Genomic DNA, 20,590 nt, shown 5'->3' on the forward strand with positions numbered 1-20,590 from the left:
CCCGAGAGATGGCCCTGCAGGCTGGAGCCTGCCAGCTAAGCATGCCACCCGCAGCGAGGAGCAAGTCCACCTCTGAGGACGGCGAAGGAGGGACGACGGCCGGAGACGACGCCGCGGAGGGAGCCGAAGAGATGAAGGCAGGTAATGGGGACGACAATATCCCGTGCCCAGAAGCCGTAAACCTGCCCCAGCTCCCCATCGCAGAGCCCGAAGCCCCACTTACCGTTCCCGTAGCCGCTGCGTCATCGCTCCAAGCTAGGCCTCAAGCGGCCGGAGCCGCGGCCACGCCCCCTGTGACGTCACACGCCTCGATCCAGAGCGCGGCCAAGCAGGAGACGCCACCGGCCTGGTCGCAAGGCCGAGTGCCCCCGGGCGCCGCAGTGCCAACAGCGCCCTCTACCTCCACTGAGCCACCGGCCTGGTCACTGGGCCAGGTAACCCCGGGCGCCGCCGTCTTCACGGTGCCCTTTACATTCAGGGTGCCCCAGGCCTGGTCGCAAGGCCTGGTGAACCCGGGCACCGCCACCACAACAGCGCCCTCAACGTCCACAGCGCCACACCTGGGTGAAGACCTATTAGCCCAGCACACATGCCCGGATGGGCAGCCCTTTGTGTGGCCACCGGAGTTCCACCATCCCCGACTCCGGAAAGAAAGACCCCTGGATGAGCCCCTGATCCCGGCTCCGGCGCCCGCCAAGATCACCCCACTCTCGTTGGAGGAAGCGCAGTTTGCGTGGGACCCCACCGGAGAAGACCTCATCGGGTTCACCGAGGAGACCCGGGCAGCCGCAGCCCAGCGTGCGGAGTGCTGCCAGCAACAATTGGAGGTTTTTGCTAGAGAGCGACGAGAGAGGCGGGTCCGCGAGGAGCGGCTCCAAGTGAAGAGCGCCGAGCAGAAGAGCCGAGCCCGCAGAAACCCCCGTGCTGCCCACGGTCCCCGTGCCAGCGGGACTGTAATAAAATTCCAGTTGGAGCACGGGTGGGGTTTCATCCGGAACCACAAGACCCCCGGCGACGTCTTTGTCACCCGCAGAGACGTTGAAAGTCATCTGCCGGAGGGACACAGAGGTCGTGACCTATACCTGGGTGATGAGGTCACCTTCACCCGGCATCAGTGCGCCAAGGGCCCGTATGCCCTGCACTTGCATAGACTTACTGAGAAGGAGCTACGGGGTGAGGAGGATCAAGAGGACCCGGACGGGTCTAAAGATTACCCTCAGCCAAGAGCACACCGCCACTGATGAACTGTAAATAGAATATGTAAATAGTTACCCGTGTGGGTACAAAAACTGTTGCTACCAAAGTGTAGTCCCCGTCGGGACCAGCAAGTGAATACCCGTGTGTCCCTATCCCTTAACAGGCTGAGGACTGTGAACAGCCATTCCTTTTTCCCACTGACCGAGGACTGAGAGCGGTCATTCCTTCCCTTTTCCCCACTGGTCGAGGACTGAGAGCGGCCATACCTTCCCTTGTATATAGTTGCGCTTTCTAAGGCGCCCCCTACCGGTTTTATAGGAAACTGTGTTTTTTCTACAGGAGACTGTTGCACTATACCCGGTCACAAGTTGCACCGTGGCCGGAGGAACAAGAATGTTTAATATGAAAAGTTTAATATGAAAAGTTTTATGATATATCTAGTGTTTTATATGTTTATGATGTTTTGAAAAAAAATTGTATGTTTTTGGAAGGACGTGCTGTGATTTACCAGGGGGGAATGTAGCACCCTGAGGACTCGGCTGCTACAGGGGTATTACACCTCAAGCCAGAGGTGTGGTATTCCACTCCCGGGTAAGGATGGAGTATGGAACTGAGCTAGAAAGCTGCATGCACTACATACATCCCATTTCCGGGGGACAGATCAACGGTACTCCCACCAGTTTATGTGCAGGTACGACAGCGTCTGTCCCTGGCTGGAGTGGGAGGGGGGTGGAACATCCCAGTAGTGTAGGGGCAGATAGGGGGAGTAGTCTGGGTAAATGTAGGAGCTCATTGGGTGCTGGTCACCTGAGCTCACACATAGAGGGAGTATATAAGGTGGGCACCATCTTAGGACAGGGTCAGTCAGTCAGTCAGAGAGTCAGCAGTAACTCCAGGAGAGGAGAAGGAAGAGGGACCCAGAGGAGCAGGACGAGAGGGGACCCCAAGATCCCAGAATAAGGACAAAAGGGTGAAGGGTCGGCAAAAGGGTACCGGATCCCAAGCTGGTGGAGGCCAAAGCAAACCTTAGCCAGGAACCGGAGGTCGTGGGCAGGATCTGCCACGACCCTCACCAAATCCACCAGAATGGCACACCGAGCATAGGGTCAGGGAAGCCAGGGAAGGTTCAACCAACAAGAGACCCGAGGGAGCCGGACACAGGTGGATCCCTGGTGGGAACGGCCAGAGAGAGAGAGAGAAGAAGGGAGCTCAGGACCATACTCAGGAATTGCCCGGGAGTTGACAGAGTCCCGCACCTGGTGGACGCAGCACGGCTTGGGTGGTCACTGCTGTACAGAGTGACCCGAGCAACACCAGTGAGTAAAAACCCTGAAACTGCATTTCATGCCTCGGAGTCTCCTTGCTGCACCTTCACAACCACCATCCTCCACGTCTGACCCCCTGAGGCTATACCCCTCCCGTTGGGGGTTATACTACCACAGCTGCACACACACCACCAGCCTCAGCGGACCATCCTGCAGCGGCGGCCTTTTGACCGCAAATCAACGGGTGGCGTAGTCGACACTAAGAACATCTGCAAGGACTGCCGCACACTGAGTTTGACACCCTGGGCACGGACCGGGTCACAGCCACTCGGAGACTACAACCCCCATCTGATCCGGCTCCGGGTATCCCTAACAACATGGCCCAGGGGGCGCGTCAACGACATCAGATGGTACGTTCTGAAGGAAAACAAAGATATAATAGCAGTGGGAATCTGGATTCCAAGGCGAGAGCAAAACAGAGACAAAGAGCATAGAGTGGAGTAGAGAAGGAGATCTTGTGAGGATTGAAGGTTGTGTGTAGGTAAGTACTGGGAGACTAGGTCACAGATGTATGGAGGAGACAGGTTGTGGATGGCTTTGTATGTCATGGGTAGGGCTTTGTACTGGAGTCTCTGGGTAATGGGGAACCAGTGAAGGGATTGACAGAGGGGAGAGGCTAGCGAATAGCGAGGTAACAGGTGGATTAGTCAGGCAGCAGAGTTTAGTATAAATTGGAGAGGTGCGAGAGTGTTAGAACAGAGGCCACACAGAGCAGGAGGTTGCAGTAGTCGAGGCGGGAGATGATGAGGGCATGGACTATGGTTTTTGCAGATTATTAAGTAAGGAATGTACTGATCCGGAAAATATTTTTGAGTTGGAGTCGGCAGGAAGTGTAAAGGGTTTGGATATGTGGTTTGAAGGAGAGATCAGAGTCCAAGGTTACCCCGGGGCAGCAAGCTTGCGGGACTAGGGAGAATGAGCAGTCATTGTGGTCAGATGTGATCTTGAGAGTAGAGCGGAAAGTTGATCTTCCGTGATGGCGGAAAAGCTGGTTTTGGAGGAGGAGGACTGAGTAGATATGAGCAGGGGCTGTGGGGGTTGTCGGCCAAAGCTTTCTCTGATGTTATCAATCTTCTGCTTGAAGAATGAGGCAAAGTCTTCAGCTGAGATGATTGGAGAGGAAGGATGTGCTGGGGGATGGAGGAGAGAATTGAAAGTGGTGAATAGCTTTTTAGGGTTGTGAGACAGGGAAGCTATGAGAGATGAGCAGTATGTTTGCTTTGCTGCAGTGAGTGTGGACTTGAAAGTAGTGCAATGAAGTGCTCTTTGGAGTGGGATCTTTTCCATCTCTGCTCAGCAACTCTGGAAGCCCGCCTCAGTTCTTTAGTCAGGCTGCTGTGCTTTGTGAGCTTTGGTATGTCTGAGAGGGGAAGCCAATTTGGGAGATGCAGATATAGTGGTGTTATATAAAGCGGCAGCATCTGCATTGTGTAAGGAGCTTATGTTTGCAAGAGGGAGAAGAGACTCTGAAAGTGAATGTAGATCAAGGTGTTTAAGATTTCTGCGAGGGTGTGCAGGTTTGTGGAGTGGGGATTGAGCACCTCGAGAGGAGAGGGAAGAGAATATAAGTAGGTTGTGGTCAGAAAGAAGGAGAGGTGAGTTAGAGAGGTTAGATAGGGAACAGAGGCGGGTGAAGATGAGGTCCAGAGTGTGGACATCTTTGAGTGTGTCTGTGGAGGACCATTGAGCGAGGCCGAAAGAGGAAGTGAGAGATAGAAGCTTAGAGGCAGATGAGAGGGAAGTGTCAATGGGGATGTTGAAGTGACCCATGATGATAGTGGGGATGTCAGCGGAAGGGAAATGATATGGACGATTCCTTATCTTAGACTAACAGAATTTAAGCAAACAATTGTCTGGAGAGGAAACTACAGTGTCGCCAAACTGGGACATGAGTTCTCCTACGAAGAACTGAAGATGAAATGCCACAGCAATATTCATTCTCTTTAATAGTGAGCACACGTGACCGCCGAGCCGTGCTGCGGTAACATTGTGAGAGCTATTAAGGAGAATGAATATTCACTGCTCCCCACATCCATGGGCGTGGGAAGCAGCGAATATTCATTTTCTTTAGCAGCGAGCACAGTGTAGTCTACAGTAGGTGGCTCCTGCCTCCTGTGCCCCGCTACGCTGCCGCTCCCCCACCAGCCACAGTGTATGTGTGTGTGTGTGTGTGTATATATATATATATATATATATAAATATATATAATATATACATACAGTACAGACCAAAAGTTTGCTGCGGAATATGTTGGCGCTATATAAATAAAAATTATTATTATTATATAACATATAAATGTGCATATGTAGCAGAGCTGAGTGTGCGTGCACTGTCCTTGCAGCCGTGTTGTATATGCAGTACAGACCAAAAGTTTGGACACACCATCAAGAGAATGCCAAGAGTGTGCAAAGCAGTCATCAAAGCAAAAGGTGGCTACTTTGAAGAACCTAGAATATAAGACATATTTTCAGTTGTTTCACACTTTTTTGTTAAGTATATAATTCCACATGTGTTAATTCATAGTTTTGATGCCTTCAGTGTGAATGTACAATTTTCATAGTCATGAAAATACAGAAAAATCTTTAAATGAGAAGGTGTGTCCAAACTTTTGGTCTGTACTGTACTGTGTGTGTGTGTGTGTGTGTGTGTGTGTGTGTGTGTGTGTGTGTGTGTATATATATATATATATATATATATATATATATATATATATATATATATATATATATATATGTATATATATATATATTTATATTTATCGCTTATGAACGGTACTCACAAATCAGCTGGGAGCTGAGGTTACCACAGGGGATGATGGACCTACTTATAATGATTTGCTGGACTGTTGTAGCTTGTAACAAAAGTTAAGTACCGACACGTGTAACCGGTTCTTGACTCTGCATAATACAAAAGAAGCATCCATGAAGTGTTGTGCCTGCTATCTGATGTATATCAAGTTCTTGTACAGTAAAGCTTATTTTTGTACTTTGGTCTCCCTCATTCATCTCCATACCATCTGGTCCAGGTTATGTATATATGGTTATATTTATGTTTTATATTTGGAGCTGTGATTTCAGTCTACTCCACTGTGTATAGGATGTCTATAGGATAATAGAATATAGTAAAGTTGTTATGGAAGTGACTCAACCAATATTGTGCAGTGAGTCTGTATAGTGACCGATTTTTCTTGTTGCTAAAACTGATCTATTTTTTTTCATGTTAAACTTTTTTTTAAAACTTTTTTTAAACAACTCTCATTAGTGCGATCATACAACATACAAGCCTCTGATTGCTCAGATAATGCACTGTACTACTGTAGTGCCGTGTATTATCACTGCCTGTGAGTGTAATACTAACGGCCCCATACACATGAGATAAGTGTTGACTGAACAGTCATTTGGCAGACGGCTATCTCTCCAGACTCCACCATACACACAAATATTCCAGCTTTCTTCTGGTCTGTATGAGAGAGTCACCTCCAGACTCCTCTAGCGGAGGATTATGTACAGGAAGAACAAACGGATTAGCCTCTGAAATTCAGGATGCCAGATCCTTCTCTGCCCTGACATCATCTGTCGGGAGGCCCCCAAATACATTATATAGTCGACCAAACCCCCGAAATCAGTGCTTTCATGCAACTTTTGTCTAATGTGTATGGGGGCGTTAAAAGTGTAAAGGACATATTGATACTCATGCTAGAGCAACTCCATTTTGTCGGCTTGCTTTAAAATCATGTTATTATCACTCCTTGCATAACATAAGTTCTATGGGAAGAGAAAGAAAGAATGTATCTCACACTAACTTTTTCTCAAGAGAACATTTTGTCAGACACTCTGTTATCTAACTTGTTTAGGCCAGGTTTGACCTTGTAAAAGGCCCGACCTAATAGACTTTTGTACATTGCAGGCCCAGACACCATTATTAGGCATTTAAGTATTATAGTAACTAAGTAGCCCCAAACAATCGAGTACTTGGGGAAGGAGGGGCATTTAGCCCAACTCTGTCAAACCTTATTAGATGCCATGTTTGCTTTTGACAGTAGCAAGTGGTTAAACTACCATGGTATCGTTGTAACTAGACTGCCCCATATTATCAAGACCTTGGGGGAGAAGGGGCTTTCAGCAAAACTCTACCAAACCTTCTTAGATGCCATGTTTGTTTTTGTCAGCAGCAAGTGGTTAAACTGCCAGGGTTTGTGTTTCCGCCGCACTTGTGCCATCCCTGCGGTGAACATCTATGTTCTGGTGCCCAAAAGAGGTTTTTTGTTTTTCTTAAATGTTTAACGTATTAAAAAATAAGAAAATTTATTTTTGCATGTTTTTTTCTTTTTACAAGAATTGTTGGTACCAATTTTCTTTTGAAACATTTTAATATCTGTTTTTTTTCTGGTGTTTTTCTTGTAATATAGGAAAGTCTAAGGCCAGAAATAAACTCCATAAAACACTGTACATGGAGACTTTGGTATCAAATAATTTCTGTCCGAGGTGTTTGTGAAAATAAAAAAGGTTTTCTAAATGCCTCAAACTTCTATGTGTGAATGAGACATAAGATCTAACGAGATAGAAGATTACAGACCAGGAAAGACGGGAAACATTCATATAGACGGCCGGTGGAGATGTAGTCAGTGATGGACTCTGGCCAAATATATTTACAGAGCCGTAGAAGAAGATGAAGATGTCGTCTTCATCATGAAGTATTTATTCCTCATGTTACGTGTAATGAATATCTCCTGCAGTATTGCTAATGCCGATTCTAGTGTCGGTAAATGAGATGAGAATTAGCAATAAGGAAGATGAGTCTTTGAGAAACGTGTTCAGCTACAGACTCCAAGGAAGAAACTGCTTGTTGTCTGTGGCCTAAAATATATAGGTTTTATTACTAGATGTAAAGAAGAAAACTAGATACTGTAAAATAATATATCTCCTCATATATTTCCCTTATTGTCTCCAGTAATTGTATTATTACACAGGATTTTTATGATGTTACGTCGGCTCATCTTCTTCTCATTCAGGTCTCTACAATTTTGGATCCTCTCAGTTCTTTTATAGAAGAGCATTTTCCTGATTTTACCCATCAAGGATGGATATGGACAGACACAAGATGGCGGAGAGGATATTACACCTCACCCTAGAGATCCTCTTCCGACTTACTGGAGAGGTGAGAGATTCTGATGGCGTCACATTACATCATTCTTATCTATGGGAATAACAGATGGGCAGAACTGGAGAGGTGAGGACTCTGGAAATGTCTGTACTGAGATTTATTAAGGCGTTTCTCCATTATCAGGATTACACAGTAGTGAAGAAGACCTCTAGTGAGCGCTGTCAGGACCCTATGTCTGAGGAATGGAGAAGACCCCTGAGCCCAATCACGGGGCCTCCACCTCATCCCTTCATACATGAGGACATCAATGACCAGAAGATCCTAGAACTCACCTACAAGATGATTGAGCTGCTGACTGGAGAGGTGACACTGCTGGGAATGCTTGGACATTATACAGTACGCTATTAAGGGATTGGGGAATGATGATATCATTGTATGTGTCAGGTTCCTATAAGGTGTCAGGATGTCGCTGTCTATTTCTCCATGGAGGAGTGGGAGTATTTAAAAGGACACAAAGATCTGTACAAGGACGTCATGATGGAGGTTCCCCAGCCCCTCACATCACCAGGTAATTGACAGGACTGAATACACACGGCCTAAAATTATCTGTATGTAAAGAATGAATTCAGTCCCTGTATGTGTTTCTTCCAGATCTATCCAGTAAGAGGACAACACCAGAGAGATGTCCCCATCCTCTTCTTCCACAGGACTGTAAACAAGAAGATCCCAATGTTCCTCAGGATCATCAGGTAGATGGAGAGAAGGTGTCATGAGATCTCCCCTATGATGTGTAGACGACTGTGAAGGTCTTGTGTTCAGTCTTGTTTTATCCACCAGTTTTATATGTTTTCTACTTGTGTAATGAGAACGGTGGAGATGGCAGGATTAGAGCTGATCATAGATGTGACTTCTCCATCTGTCTGTGACTTTTATAATATTTGTTTCAGGGTGAAGATCTGACCCATATTAATACTACAGAGACATATGTGAGGGGTGATGAGCGGTGTAAAGAGGAGATTCCTACATATGACTACCCAGGTGAGTAGTAAACACTAAATGCAGAGAGGTCATATAGTCTTCTCAGACACCGGCTGTGGCTGCTATATTGGTAGTGTAGTCCGGCCGTATCACAATCGTGTGATCAGCATTTTGCTGCTAGAGCATAACATTCTCCTCCATCTGAAAATGTTCAAATGACTTTGTGAATTGTGAAAGCCCTTTTCTGTAGAACTTACAACCTGGAGGATCCACCTGCCCCCTGGGATTAGGAGACGCTGACCGTTACCTGCCCAGGTCTGTAAACTATAAAGCCAAATGGCAGCGTATGTAGAATGTGCTGACTAGTGAGAAAATCACTTAAAGAAAAATATTATGATGGGTCTGTAAGAGAAAGCGAAGGGTAATGATGCAATAACAACAGAGTTTCCTTTTATCTAAACTTTAAAATTTATTTTAAATCTAACTTCAAACAGGATTGTGATAAACTATACAGAAAACATTACACCTGTGCCATGATATATCTCTAAGCTGTGCGTGGCTGATGGCTGTAATATACATTTATTCACGCCTGCAGGAGATGTGTTGGCTCGAGCCCTGGTTTCATGGATTCACTCCACGTCATAAATTCCATTATGTTTTCAATCCTAAGGAATTCAGATTACTGCACAATCTCTCCTGAAATGGGGGCACTAATACTTTCTCTAAACTCCAGTTTATTGTTGGAGGTCTCTCCCCAAATATACATTGTTGTTGGGGATCTAACATAGAATAAAAAAATTTCTTTTTTTTTACAGGTTGTGGTGGGATCGGCCGGCCTCACTTATGTGAGACTCATTACACCCTGCTAGTCTTTGAAAAAAGATCTCCATAGCTTTTTCCAAATGTCCGAGATCTAAATTTTAGACACCTCATCTCTGCACTATTATAAAAAGTTCTCTTTGAACGTCTAATATTTCTTCTTGAAACTCATCTGATAGAAAATATTGTCCCTTACGATAGTTTAGATTCCCAAGAGCCACCGAGCCCCAGACTCTAATTACCCCAGAGAGGTTTCACCACTAGTTACTCACTATTTACTAATGGAGACTGTTGAGTTTGATAATTTCAGTAGATGTTATTGTCTATACTTACAGTTTTTGACTATAGTAGTTGGTGCCCAAAATACTCTGATTTAACCCCTTCCCGCAGCCAGTTTTGCGTTTTAATCAGGTCCCATTTTTCTAATCTAACGTGTCACTTTATGTGGTGATAACTTTGAGATTCTTCACAAAGGATAATAGGAAACAAATGGACCTTACAAATTATTTTCTAACTTCTCTTGAATCTGACAATCCCCTATATATGGTTGTACACTACTGTCTGGGCACATGGCAGGTTAAGAAGAGAAGAAGCGCCATTTAGCTATTTGAATGCAGATTTTGCTGGAATAGTTTGCAGACACAATGTATTGGGGGCGCTGTTCATGGTCACATGGCAGCTCAAAAGATGACTACCACAAACAGGCTTGGCGCTATCTACTTCATTTTCTAGATCCCAGGGATCGTCTTGCTCATCACTTATTTAACTCCACTACATGGATCTGTTCTTACACAGAAATCCTTAGGCTTGGGCCACGGTGTTACCTGCTGTTCTGTGGAGTGAGATGGGAAGAAGAATATTCAGGTAGTTGGGTCAGAACCAGGAGGGCAGAGAAAATACAAAATCAGAAGACACAAGAGTAGTCAGTAAACGGGCCGAGGTCACAACAGGAAACAAATACACAAGCCGGGAGCTGAGCGCAGAGGACTGAACCAGAGGAGAACAAGGCTGTATCTGGCAGCTTCCAGCAATATGCTTCCAGCTTTAGTAGGGTGCGGTGCTTTCCAAATGGCTGAAGCAGGGAGCAGATTACTCCAGCTGGACAGCACACACCATACTGCCAGACTGGATAGTACTACAGGACCCAGCAACCCTAATCTTAGTGGCTGGACTAAGTCTGTGCCTCCCAGAGCTTCTGGTTCTGACGTCTCCTCCATCACCAGCGCCGTCTGCAGAATGAGTGTGCGGTAAAAATTTCTCTACTGGTGACAGAAGCAGACGTCGCAGGAGCAGATCCCAGAGGAGATGGGACCCACCATTTGCAGAAGCCCTAATATGACAAAATGTCAGAAAACCCGGAAAGTAAAAATCCCCATAAAGTGAATTCATTTTGGAAATTATAACCCTCAGTGAATTAATCTATAAAAGTTTTGTTATTTTGACTACATAGGCACTTTCTGAAAATTAGCACTCAGTGGATGTTGGAGAGTAATAATTGCACATTGGCCATTTTTTTTTACCAAACACATAGTGCCCAGATTGTGCTCCAGGAGACACACACCGTAAATTAAGTGAGTTCCTCTCACTATAGTAATGCCAAATACATGGAGGCTAAATGTTGTTTGGGCGCACTGCAAGGCTCAGAAGCGAGGGGGGGATTTGACTTTGGGAGAGCGGATTTTGCTGGATTGGTTTATGGAAGCCATGTTGATTCTAAAGAGCCTTTGAGAATTTAATAATGTGGAATCTTCTGTTTGACTTGAGTGGGGACTTGTTTTTTTGTGAGATGAGTAGAAGTTTTTATTGGTATTATTTTTCCCTACATAACATTTTTTGATGGCTTCTTATTCCATATTTTGGAGGCAGAATGAACAGTTGGACACCACGCTCTACTGGTTCATCCTATGAGGTTTTCTATTAGACTGTGAACTGTCATTCTGTCAATAACTTGCCATTTCTACAGACATTTCAAGTACAATTAACACAAGAATCCCATAGAAAAATAAATAAAGATTGCATACCACTTCTAAATCAATCTAAAGAAACATATCCCTGGGCTACATGCTAATCCAGGAAAATGAAGAGATATCTATTTTATTAGGCACAAATCTAAAAAATATAGGAATATTTAAAATCCTCCATTTTTTTAGATTTGTGTCTAATAAAATAGATTTTTAAACTTGAGCATATATCTCTTCATTTCCCTGGATTAGCATGTAGCCCAGGGATGTGTTTGTTTAGACATTTTAAGAAGAAATGTTAAAAAATATAAATTTCAAGGATATTTTATTCAAAATTAATAATTTTTGCTTTTTTTCTTGGCAGATGACTGTACCAGGAGATCAGAGGGACAGGAGATTTTTAAATGTGATGATCTTGAGATCCCACAGGATACAATTGAAGTGAATGCCATTACTCCTTCTATGAAACAGGTCCTATCTTCTGATTCATTACTGACTACTAAGGAAAATCAAAATAAAATAAGCATTACAAAACAAACTGCTCCTAAAGCAAAGAAGTCATTTTCACATTCAGAAAATGGAAATAGTTTTACCCTCGAGAAGTCTATTCTTAAACATCAAAAAATACACACAATGTATAATAGATTTTTTTATTCCAAATATGGAAAATGTTTTAACCAGAAATCAGTTTTTGTTAATCACCAGAGAAGTCACACAGGGGAGAAGCCTTTTTCATGTTCAGAATGTGGGAAATTTTGTAACCAGAAATCAGATCTTATTCGTCACCAGAGAACTCACACAGGGGAGAAGCCTTTTTCCTGTTCAGAATGTGGGAAATGTTTTAAACTGAAAGCGCATCTTAATAGACACCAGAGAACTCACAAAGGGGAGAAGCCTTTTTCCTGTTCAGAATGTGGGAAATGTTTTAAACTGAAAGCGCATCTTAATAGACACCAGAGAACTCACACAGGGGAGAAGCCTTTTTCCTGTTCAGAATGTGGGAAATGTTTTACAGTGAAATCAAATCTTGTTAATCACCAAAGAACTCACAAAGGGGAGAAGCCTTTTTCATGTTTAGAATGTGGGAAATGTTTTAATCGTAAAATGATTCTTGATAATCACAAGAGAACCCACACAGCGGAGAAGCCTTTTTCGTGATTTTTTTTTTTTAATCCAATACACTTTTGAGATTTTTTTCACTATTTTTTTTTTTACAAAACAAGAAACCAGTACACACAATAATCAAATAACATACCATAGGGATGACATACATGCATCTCTCCTATATATCCTTTCAGCTTGCCCATTACCATCGGATAACTTGCAGTTACTATAGCTTACAATTAACATTCCACATAATATTGTAATAAACATTATAATCCTATACACATATAGGTGTGCTATATTGCCCATACCACATGTATATTGGAATTCCTTAACATTACAATGAAACATTAGACCTCGCCAATACCACGTTCCCCCATATGTCAAATTGTCTCTCCAACAATAATCCTCTTGATGGCATTCCAGGGGTATCCAACCATAAACCCCATATTTTCTCAAATGTATTCATTGAGTTTTGTTTTTTATATACCCCTTTTTCTAATCTGATAATATTATTTATCCTATTTTTGAGTTCACTAATTTCTGGAGGTGAGGGGTTAATCCATTTGGATGCAATAGGTTTCCTAGCTTGAAATAAAATATGTGAAATCCCTATTGAAATTGGGTTAAATTCCATATCATCTTCTAATATACCTAATAGGCATTTTTTGGGTCTGGTTGAATATCTATTTTATATACCCTCTTTATAATAGACAGAACTCCTTTCCAGTATTTACCTAACTCCCGGCATTCCCATAGCGGATGTAATAGGCCCGCAGCATCCATGTTACATCCTGGACATTCAGCAGCAGTCCGGTATCCTATGTTACATAGGAATCTAGGCGTCTTATATTTCCTATGTATTAATATGATCTGGGGAAATCTCTGCGCCTCATGTAAAGATAATTGGGGAACCAGGTCTAATACCACTCTCCATTGATCCTCAGAAATTGGACCTTTATCTCCATTTTTGTCTAGCTGGAGAAGGACATTTTTTTTAAATAATTATCAAGAAGGACTCAGTAAATATCAGAAATACGACCCTTAGGATTTCCCTTCTCTAATACCAACTTAACAAAAGTATTATTTTCTATCCAAAAGGGCGTCCATCTTGATTGTGCATTAAATGAATGCCGAAACTGTAGATATTTATACAATTGTTTATTTGTCACCCAAATTCCCCCTTTAATTGATCAAAGCACTTAAGTATCCCTTCAGACAATATGTTTTATATCGTATATATTCCTTTATCCACCCAACTGTGAAATCCCTCTAATTTATAGACCTCTGCATATTTATTATTAAACCATATAGGTGTAGATTCATTGCAGTCTCCTATTTCCATTATATCTTTACCCCTATCCCAGACCTTGTAGAGTAGAGCAAGTGTAGGGTATAGTGATTTCTTGTGCGTGAGGTCATTCAGTTCCACTATATGAATAGGAATATTCCACGGTGTCCTGAGGTAATTAACCCCTTAATACTATTTGGGTTTGCAGCGCTTTGCCACCCTCCCTAATGTTGCAATATAATATATTAGTGCATTAGGAATCGCCCATCCACCAGGTTCCTCGTCACTTTGTAGATATTCACATTTTATCCTAGATGATTTTTTTTCCATATAAGAGAATGAAACTTGCTATGAATTTTCTGAAAATGGGAATTATGGATCCAAATAGGGGCACTATGCAGAATGTATAAGAGTTGGGGCATCAATATGATTTTTAATAAGTTCCCTCTTCCTACAGCCAATAATGGTAATCTCCACCGCGCATCGATTTTCTTTTTATACTTTTCCAGAAGAAGATATAGATTCAGTGCAATGTAATCCGGAGATCTTTTTGTTATACTTATACCAAGGTATTAGAATTTCTCAACCGTTTGTATTCGTGTAGGTTCTAATATGCTGGAATTAGGGATATCATCAAATGGTAGAATAACCGACTTATCCCGATTAATGGACAGGCCTGACCATTCACCAAACTCTCCAATAATGTTCAGAATAGGATCAGTAGACGTCTGGATATCACCTACAGTAGAAACCAGAACTTTACATACATTATATAAAAGATACATCTGCATGATTTTCTCAGTATCTGACATGAAATCAGAATAAACCTTTCCCTCTTTAGGTCCATTAGGATTACCATCATTTATAATATTTGCCAAATGCCAGAATAATGAGAGAGAGAGAATGTTTTAAGGCGCTACACATCTTTATAGGCTTTTCACCTCCAGTGTTCCTATGTCGGGGGTGATGTGCAGACGTGGGGCTCTGTCACCGCTGTAGATGTGGAGTGCAGTGATTGTGCTGCTTTCCTCAGATGACCAGACACAGCTGTTATTCCCAATGTTAGGATGAATGGCAGAGGTCAGTGCAGGGGCAGATACTGACAGCCAATGAGTTTGCAGAGGGCGGTGCTGGGGCCGATACTGACAGCCAATGAGTGTGCAGAGGGCGGTGCTGGACACTGAGGCCAGCTCTGGCTGTGAGGTTAGATAACACAGCACAGGGAGCTATCAAGTTTGATAGAGGCGCAGGTAAACAAACTGGGTGCAGGGAATAAAGCTGTAGTGTCAGTGTTAATATACTGCGTTACTGCCATCTTCTCCTGTATCCAGAGCCGTTCTTCTCTTATCAGTTACCTGATGTTAAATATACTTATTTTGTATATTTATTTATATATAGGACTGTTTACCAGATGCGACTGTTCAAAGAATATATCACGATATTCTAATAAAAAAAGTAGCGGTTTATTCTTGGATTGTCCATTAAAAAGAATAATTGCAGCAGTTACATAAAATAGGGGAAATAGTTACAAAGTGATTGATTCATGAGTGTCCATCTTTCACTGGAGCCTGAATGGTATTTCGTGTCTTTGTCAAGCACATGTCCCGATGGACCTGCGTCTGGGCCTACATCGTCAGCTGGTTTCCTCAACACGTAGATCCTCCGTCTGATGTAGTGTGAAGTAACAAAAGAGAGAGCGCCCCCTGCCTGTGTCTCACATGGGTTATATAGGCCCCTCATAGCATCTGTTATCTATATATGGCATTTGTTAGAACTCTCCTGTTAGGTTTTTTCTAGTTTGCTGGTCACATGACCATTTTTGCCTATTTAATCCGGCTCCTCCCTCCTGGCCTTGCTGGACTTCATTGTATTTACTACTCTTGAGCTAGCTTGGTGCTTTGTTTCCGTTCTCTGTTAGTTTTGCTAGGTCTTCGGACCTCTATGTTCTTTGTTGTGTGTTTGTCTTTGACTGCTACTATTTCTGCTAGGAGGTGTCCAACTTTATCCCAGTCCCTAGTTCTTGTAGGGATCCCTCCCTTGCATCTATAGGTCTTCGTACAGTCTAGCCGAGGACTTTAGCGGGTCTGATCGCAGGATCAGGTTCCCCGTTACATCGTAGGGATCTAGTTTAGTTCTCTTGTAGGGACAGATCTCCTGTCTTTCCTTAGTGCTTGTAGCAGATCATAACAGTAAGTCCAGCCCAAAAAATTTCTCTAAGGAAAGACCTCCAGTTTCCATCATGGTCTCGGTTCAAGATTTGGCTCAACGCTTGCAGGGACTCTCTCTGGAGGTGGCCGAGCTCCAACAACACGTGAGTAGCTGTTCTGGAGCACATTTGGTAGAGCCAAAGGTACGTCTGCCTGATCTATTTTTTGGTGAACAACAAGATTTTTTTTCTTTTAAAAATGCTTGTTTATTGTATTTTCGTTTAAGACCCGGATCCTCTGGTGATGAATCACAGCGCATAGGGTTCATAATGTCACTTTTGCGCAAGGATCCTCAGGGATGGGCTTTTTCTCTCCAACCTAGTGATCCGTGCTTTAGATCAGCGGATAGTTTTTTTTTCTGCTCTGGGTTTGTTGTACGATGATCCTGATCGTGTCTCATCTGCTGAGTCTGAATTGAGACGTTTGAGGCAGGGATCAGGTAATGTGGAAAAGTATTGTTCTCACTTCCGTCTGTGGTCTGCCCAGGTGGGGTGGAACGATTCAGCTTTGAAAAGCTTGTTTCTTGCAGGGCTAGGTGAAAGGGTTAAGGATTTGCTGATTGCTTATCCCACACCTGGAAACTTGCAGGAGGCAATGCAATTAGCTATACGGGTGGACAGGAGACTGCGTGCAAGGGTTAATGAGAGCAAATCCTCTGCTATGTCAGCTCCGAGTCCTGAGAGGGTCTGTGCTGACAAAGGAGAGCCGATGGAGATTGGGGCGATGACACCCCGCTCTCAGGAAAAAGACCGCAGGCTTTCTGAAGGTTTGTGCTTCTATTGCGGAAATTCTGGTCATTTTATTAAGAACTGTGTGCTTCGTATGAACAAAGAAAAAAAAAATGGTCAGTTATGCACGTATAGCCTGTTTAAATACAAAGGGAGTATTCCTATCTGCTACTACCGCTGCTCAGGAAGAATTAATTGAATTTCGGGTATTTGTGGATTGTGGTTCTACTCTGAATGTGATTGATGGGGGATTCTTGGAAAAACTTACATTAAAACCTAAACCTTTGTCATCCCCTATTGCTGTGGTTTCTGTTGATGGCTCTCCCTTGAAGAGTGTTACTCACAAGGTCTGTGAATTTCCCCTCACTATTAATGGTGTTCATCAAGAGAATTTGGATTTGGTAGTATTGAATAATTTGCCTTCTCCAGTAATATTGGGTTTGCCCTGGTTAAAATTGCATAATCCTGTACTGGATTGGTCTACCAATGAAATTAAGTCCTGGAGCCCTAAATGTTATGACAAGTGTTGTAACGGACGTATTGCTGCGGGGTTGCTTTGCCCTCTGGAGGTTCCTAGTGCACCTTGGACACATCTGGATATGGACTTTATTACTGACCTTCCCCCCTCTGAAGGTTTCACGGTCATCTGGGTGGTCGTGGACCGTTTTAGCAAGATGTGTCACTTGGTTCCCTTCATCAAACTGCCTTGCGCTAAGACACTCGCTAAGGCCTTTGTCAAGGAAATTGTCAGACTACATGGCGTTCCTACTGACATTGTTTCTGATAGGGGACCTCAGTTCGTGGCTCGTTTTTGGCGTGCCTTTTGTGATAGGTTGGGAGTTCATTTGTCGTTTTCATCCGGATATCATCCTGAGTCTAATGGCCAGACAGAAAGAAAGAACCAGGATGTTGAGCAGTTCTTGCGTTGCTTTGTGGCAGACAATCAAGAGGGGTGGTCTGAGTTTCTGCCACTTGCTGAATTTGCTCTTAACAACCATACATCCTCTTCTGCTGGGTATTCACCTTTTTTTTGTTGTACTGGGAGACATCCGTCTTTTGGGTCATTCTCCAAATTGGTATCGGCTGTGCCGGAGGAGGAGAGTTTTTCCGGTGATTTGGAGAGAGTTTGGATGGATGTGCGTGATAATCTTCAGGAGGCTAACAAAAAATCTAAGAGGTGCTATTGGTGACATGGTTTGGTTGTCGTCTAAGAATCTGCGTTTGAGGATTCCTTCGAAAAAATTGGGTCCCAAGTTTGTAGGGCCCTTTAAGGTGCTTCAGATAGTTAACCAATCTGCTGTTAGGTTGGAGGTTCCTACCTCCTGGAAGATTAATCCGGTGTTTCATGTTTCTCTGTTGAAAAAAGCTGATGTGTCGGTTGGTGACGCCTCTGCCACTGTTCCTCCGGTGGTGGAGGACGGGGAATATGAAATTTCCCGCATCCTAAATTCTAGACGGTATAGAGGGAGTTTGCAGTATCTAGTCGCTTGGAAGGGTTTCGGACCCGAGGATAACTCATGGGTGAGGGCGGATGATGTTTCTGCTTCCAGACTTGTCAGAGGGTTTCACAGGAGGTTTCCTGATAAGCCCGGTCCTAGGGGATCCGGGGGATCCTCTTAGAAGAGGGGGTACTGTTAGAACTCTCCTGTTAGGTTTTTTCTAGTTTGCTGGTCACATGACCATTTTTGCCTATTTAATCCAGCTCAGCCCTCCTGGCCTTGCTGGACTTCATTGTATTTACTACTCTTGAGCTAGCTTGGTGCTCTGTTTCTGTTCTCTGTTAGTTTTGCTAGGTCTTCGGACCTCTATGTTCTTTGTTGTATGTTTGTCTTTGACTGTTACTATTTCTGCTAGGAGGTGTCCAACTTTATCACAGTCCCTAGTTCTTGTAGGGATCCCTCCCTTGCATCTATAGGTCTTCGTACAGTCTAGCCGAGGACTTTAGCGGGTCTGATCGCAGGATCAGGTTCCCCGTTACATCGTAGGGATCTAGTTTAGTTCTATTGTAGGGACAGATCTCCTGTCTTTCCTTAGTGCTTGTAGCAGATCATAACAGCATTAACCAGCTAAGTATAAGAATAGCACGTCGTGTCAGTTAAACCATACCACGAGGCTGACCCAATCTATAGAAATAAAAGTATAAAATGAATACGTATGTATAATTAATTATAAAGTATATAATTACTATTTTACAATTCCGCCTTTTGAGGGTGACAGACATCATTTGGAATCTTCAAAGTAGAAAGGTTCATCATTAGGATAACAGGATCTTCTTTCTTTTCTTCTTCTTTGGCAATATAATTTAATGTCCATAATAATAATAGTAATATTATTATCAATATCGGATTATTGTTATAATGATTCAATAGCATAATGATGTTGAGTCATGTTATGGTAAGCCGTGACTAATATTCATATAAAATGTATAATTATACTTCCCTAAATCTAAATTAAAGCAATCACTGGTCCAGTCGCAATCATTTTTGTCATCTGGGCTTCATCCCATCATTTTCTTGGTTCTTTTAAAACACAGTCTTTAGATGAAAACTCCTTTGAAATAAATTATAGTGTGTAGATATTGTAACAGTCTATAATTGTATTCATTATTGTTCAGTCCATAAACTGTACTCTTTATTAGAAAGATCATGTGTCAATCAGAGTCCATAAATTAAATGTTGATAACAAAACAAAGTCCATAGATGAAATGTAGCTTTAATATCTGTGCAGTGTCACCTGGACTTAAGTTGGATTGTCTTTGGATAATTCTGGAATCCTCCGTGTCATCCGCACTGGTCTCGTGTCACTTTTGGAACAGATGTCACGTCTTTGGTCAGCAAAGCAGGGGTTAACTTTACACTTCCCTGCTTAATATAGCACCATAACCAGTACTTAGTCTTTAATGCACAAGACATACAGTACAGACCAAAAGTTTGGACACACCTTCTCATTTAAGATTTTTCTGTATTTTCTTGACTATGAAAATTGTACATTCACACTGAAGGCATCAAAACTATGAATTATCACATGTGGAATTATATACTTAACAAAAAAGTGTGAAACAACTGAAAATATGTCTTATATTCTAGGTTCTTCAAAATAGCCACCTTTTGATTTGATGACTGCTTTGCACACTCTTGGCATTCTCTTGATGAGCATCAAGAGGTAGTCACCGGAAATGATCTTCCAACAATTTTGAAGGAGTTCCCAGAGATGCTTAGCACTTGTTGGCCCTTTTGCCTTCACTCTGCGGTCTAGCTCACCCCAAACCATCTCGATTGGGTTCAGGTCTGGTGACTGTGGAGGCCAGGTCATCTGGCGTAGCACCCCATCACTCTCCTTCTTGGTCAAACAGCCCTTACACAGCCTGGAGGTGTGTTTGGGGTCATTGTCCTGTTGAAAAATAAATGATGGTCCAACTAAGCGCAAAAAGGATGGAATAGCATGCCGCTGCAAGATGCTGTGGTAGCCATGCTGGTTCAGTATGCCTTCAATTTTGAATAAATCCCCAACAGTGTCACCAGAAAAGCACCCCCACACCATCACACCTCCTCCTCCATGCTTCACGGTGGGAACCAGCATGTAGAGTCCATCCGTTCACCTTTTCTGCGTCGCACAAAGACATGGTGGTTGAAACCAAAGATCTCAAATTTGGACTCATCAGACCAAAGCACAGATTTCCACTGGTCTAATGTCCATTCCTTGTGTTCTTTAGCCCAAACAAGTCTCTTCTGCTTGTTGCCTCTCCTTAGCAGTGGTTTCCTAGCAGCTATTTTACCATGAAGGCCTGCTGCACAAAGTCTCCTCTTAACAGTTGTTGAAGAGATGTGTCTGCTGCTAGAACTCTGTGTGACATTGACCTGGTCTCTAATCTGAGCTG

General features: G+C 43.2%; 3 protein-coding genes across 3 annotated transcripts in view; 2 read left to right on the forward strand and 1 right to left on the reverse strand.

Annotated features, from left to right (window-relative positions):
* Positions 1-8,201, forward strand: part of LOC141213600 (gastrula zinc finger protein XlCGF66.1-like) — a 46,977-nt gene extending 38,776 nt beyond the window's left edge. Inside the window, exons 2-4 of the mRNA XM_073665208.1 lie at positions 7,534-7,679; positions 7,809-7,988; positions 8,070-8,201. Coding sequence (XP_073521309.1) covers positions 7,602-7,679; positions 7,809-7,988; positions 8,070-8,201 — 390 coding nt within the window. The 5' untranslated portion in view covers positions 7,534-7,601. The remainder of the gene's footprint in view (positions 1-7,533; positions 7,680-7,808; positions 7,989-8,069) is intronic.
* LOC141213618 (uncharacterized) overlaps positions 1-20,590 on the reverse strand; it is a 297,701-nt gene that overhangs the window by 65,963 nt on the left and 211,148 nt on the right. The window lies entirely within an intron of this gene.
* The window catches only part of LOC141213601 (uncharacterized), a 34,009-nt gene continuing 22,070 nt past the window's right edge, over positions 8,652-20,590 (forward strand). The window contains exons 1-2 of the mRNA XM_073665209.1: positions 8,652-8,663; positions 11,813-12,532. Coding sequence (XP_073521310.1) covers positions 8,652-8,663; positions 11,813-12,532 — 732 coding nt within the window. The remainder of the gene's footprint in view (positions 8,664-11,812; positions 12,533-20,590) is intronic.

Source organism: Phyllobates terribilis, unplaced genomic scaffold (genome assembly GCF_046119375.1).
Source record: "Phyllobates terribilis strain yellow unplaced genomic scaffold, ASM4611937v1 Scaffold_200__1_contigs__length_3551848, whole genome shotgun sequence".
NCBI lineage: Eukaryota > Metazoa > Chordata > Amphibia > Anura > Dendrobatidae > Phyllobates > Phyllobates terribilis.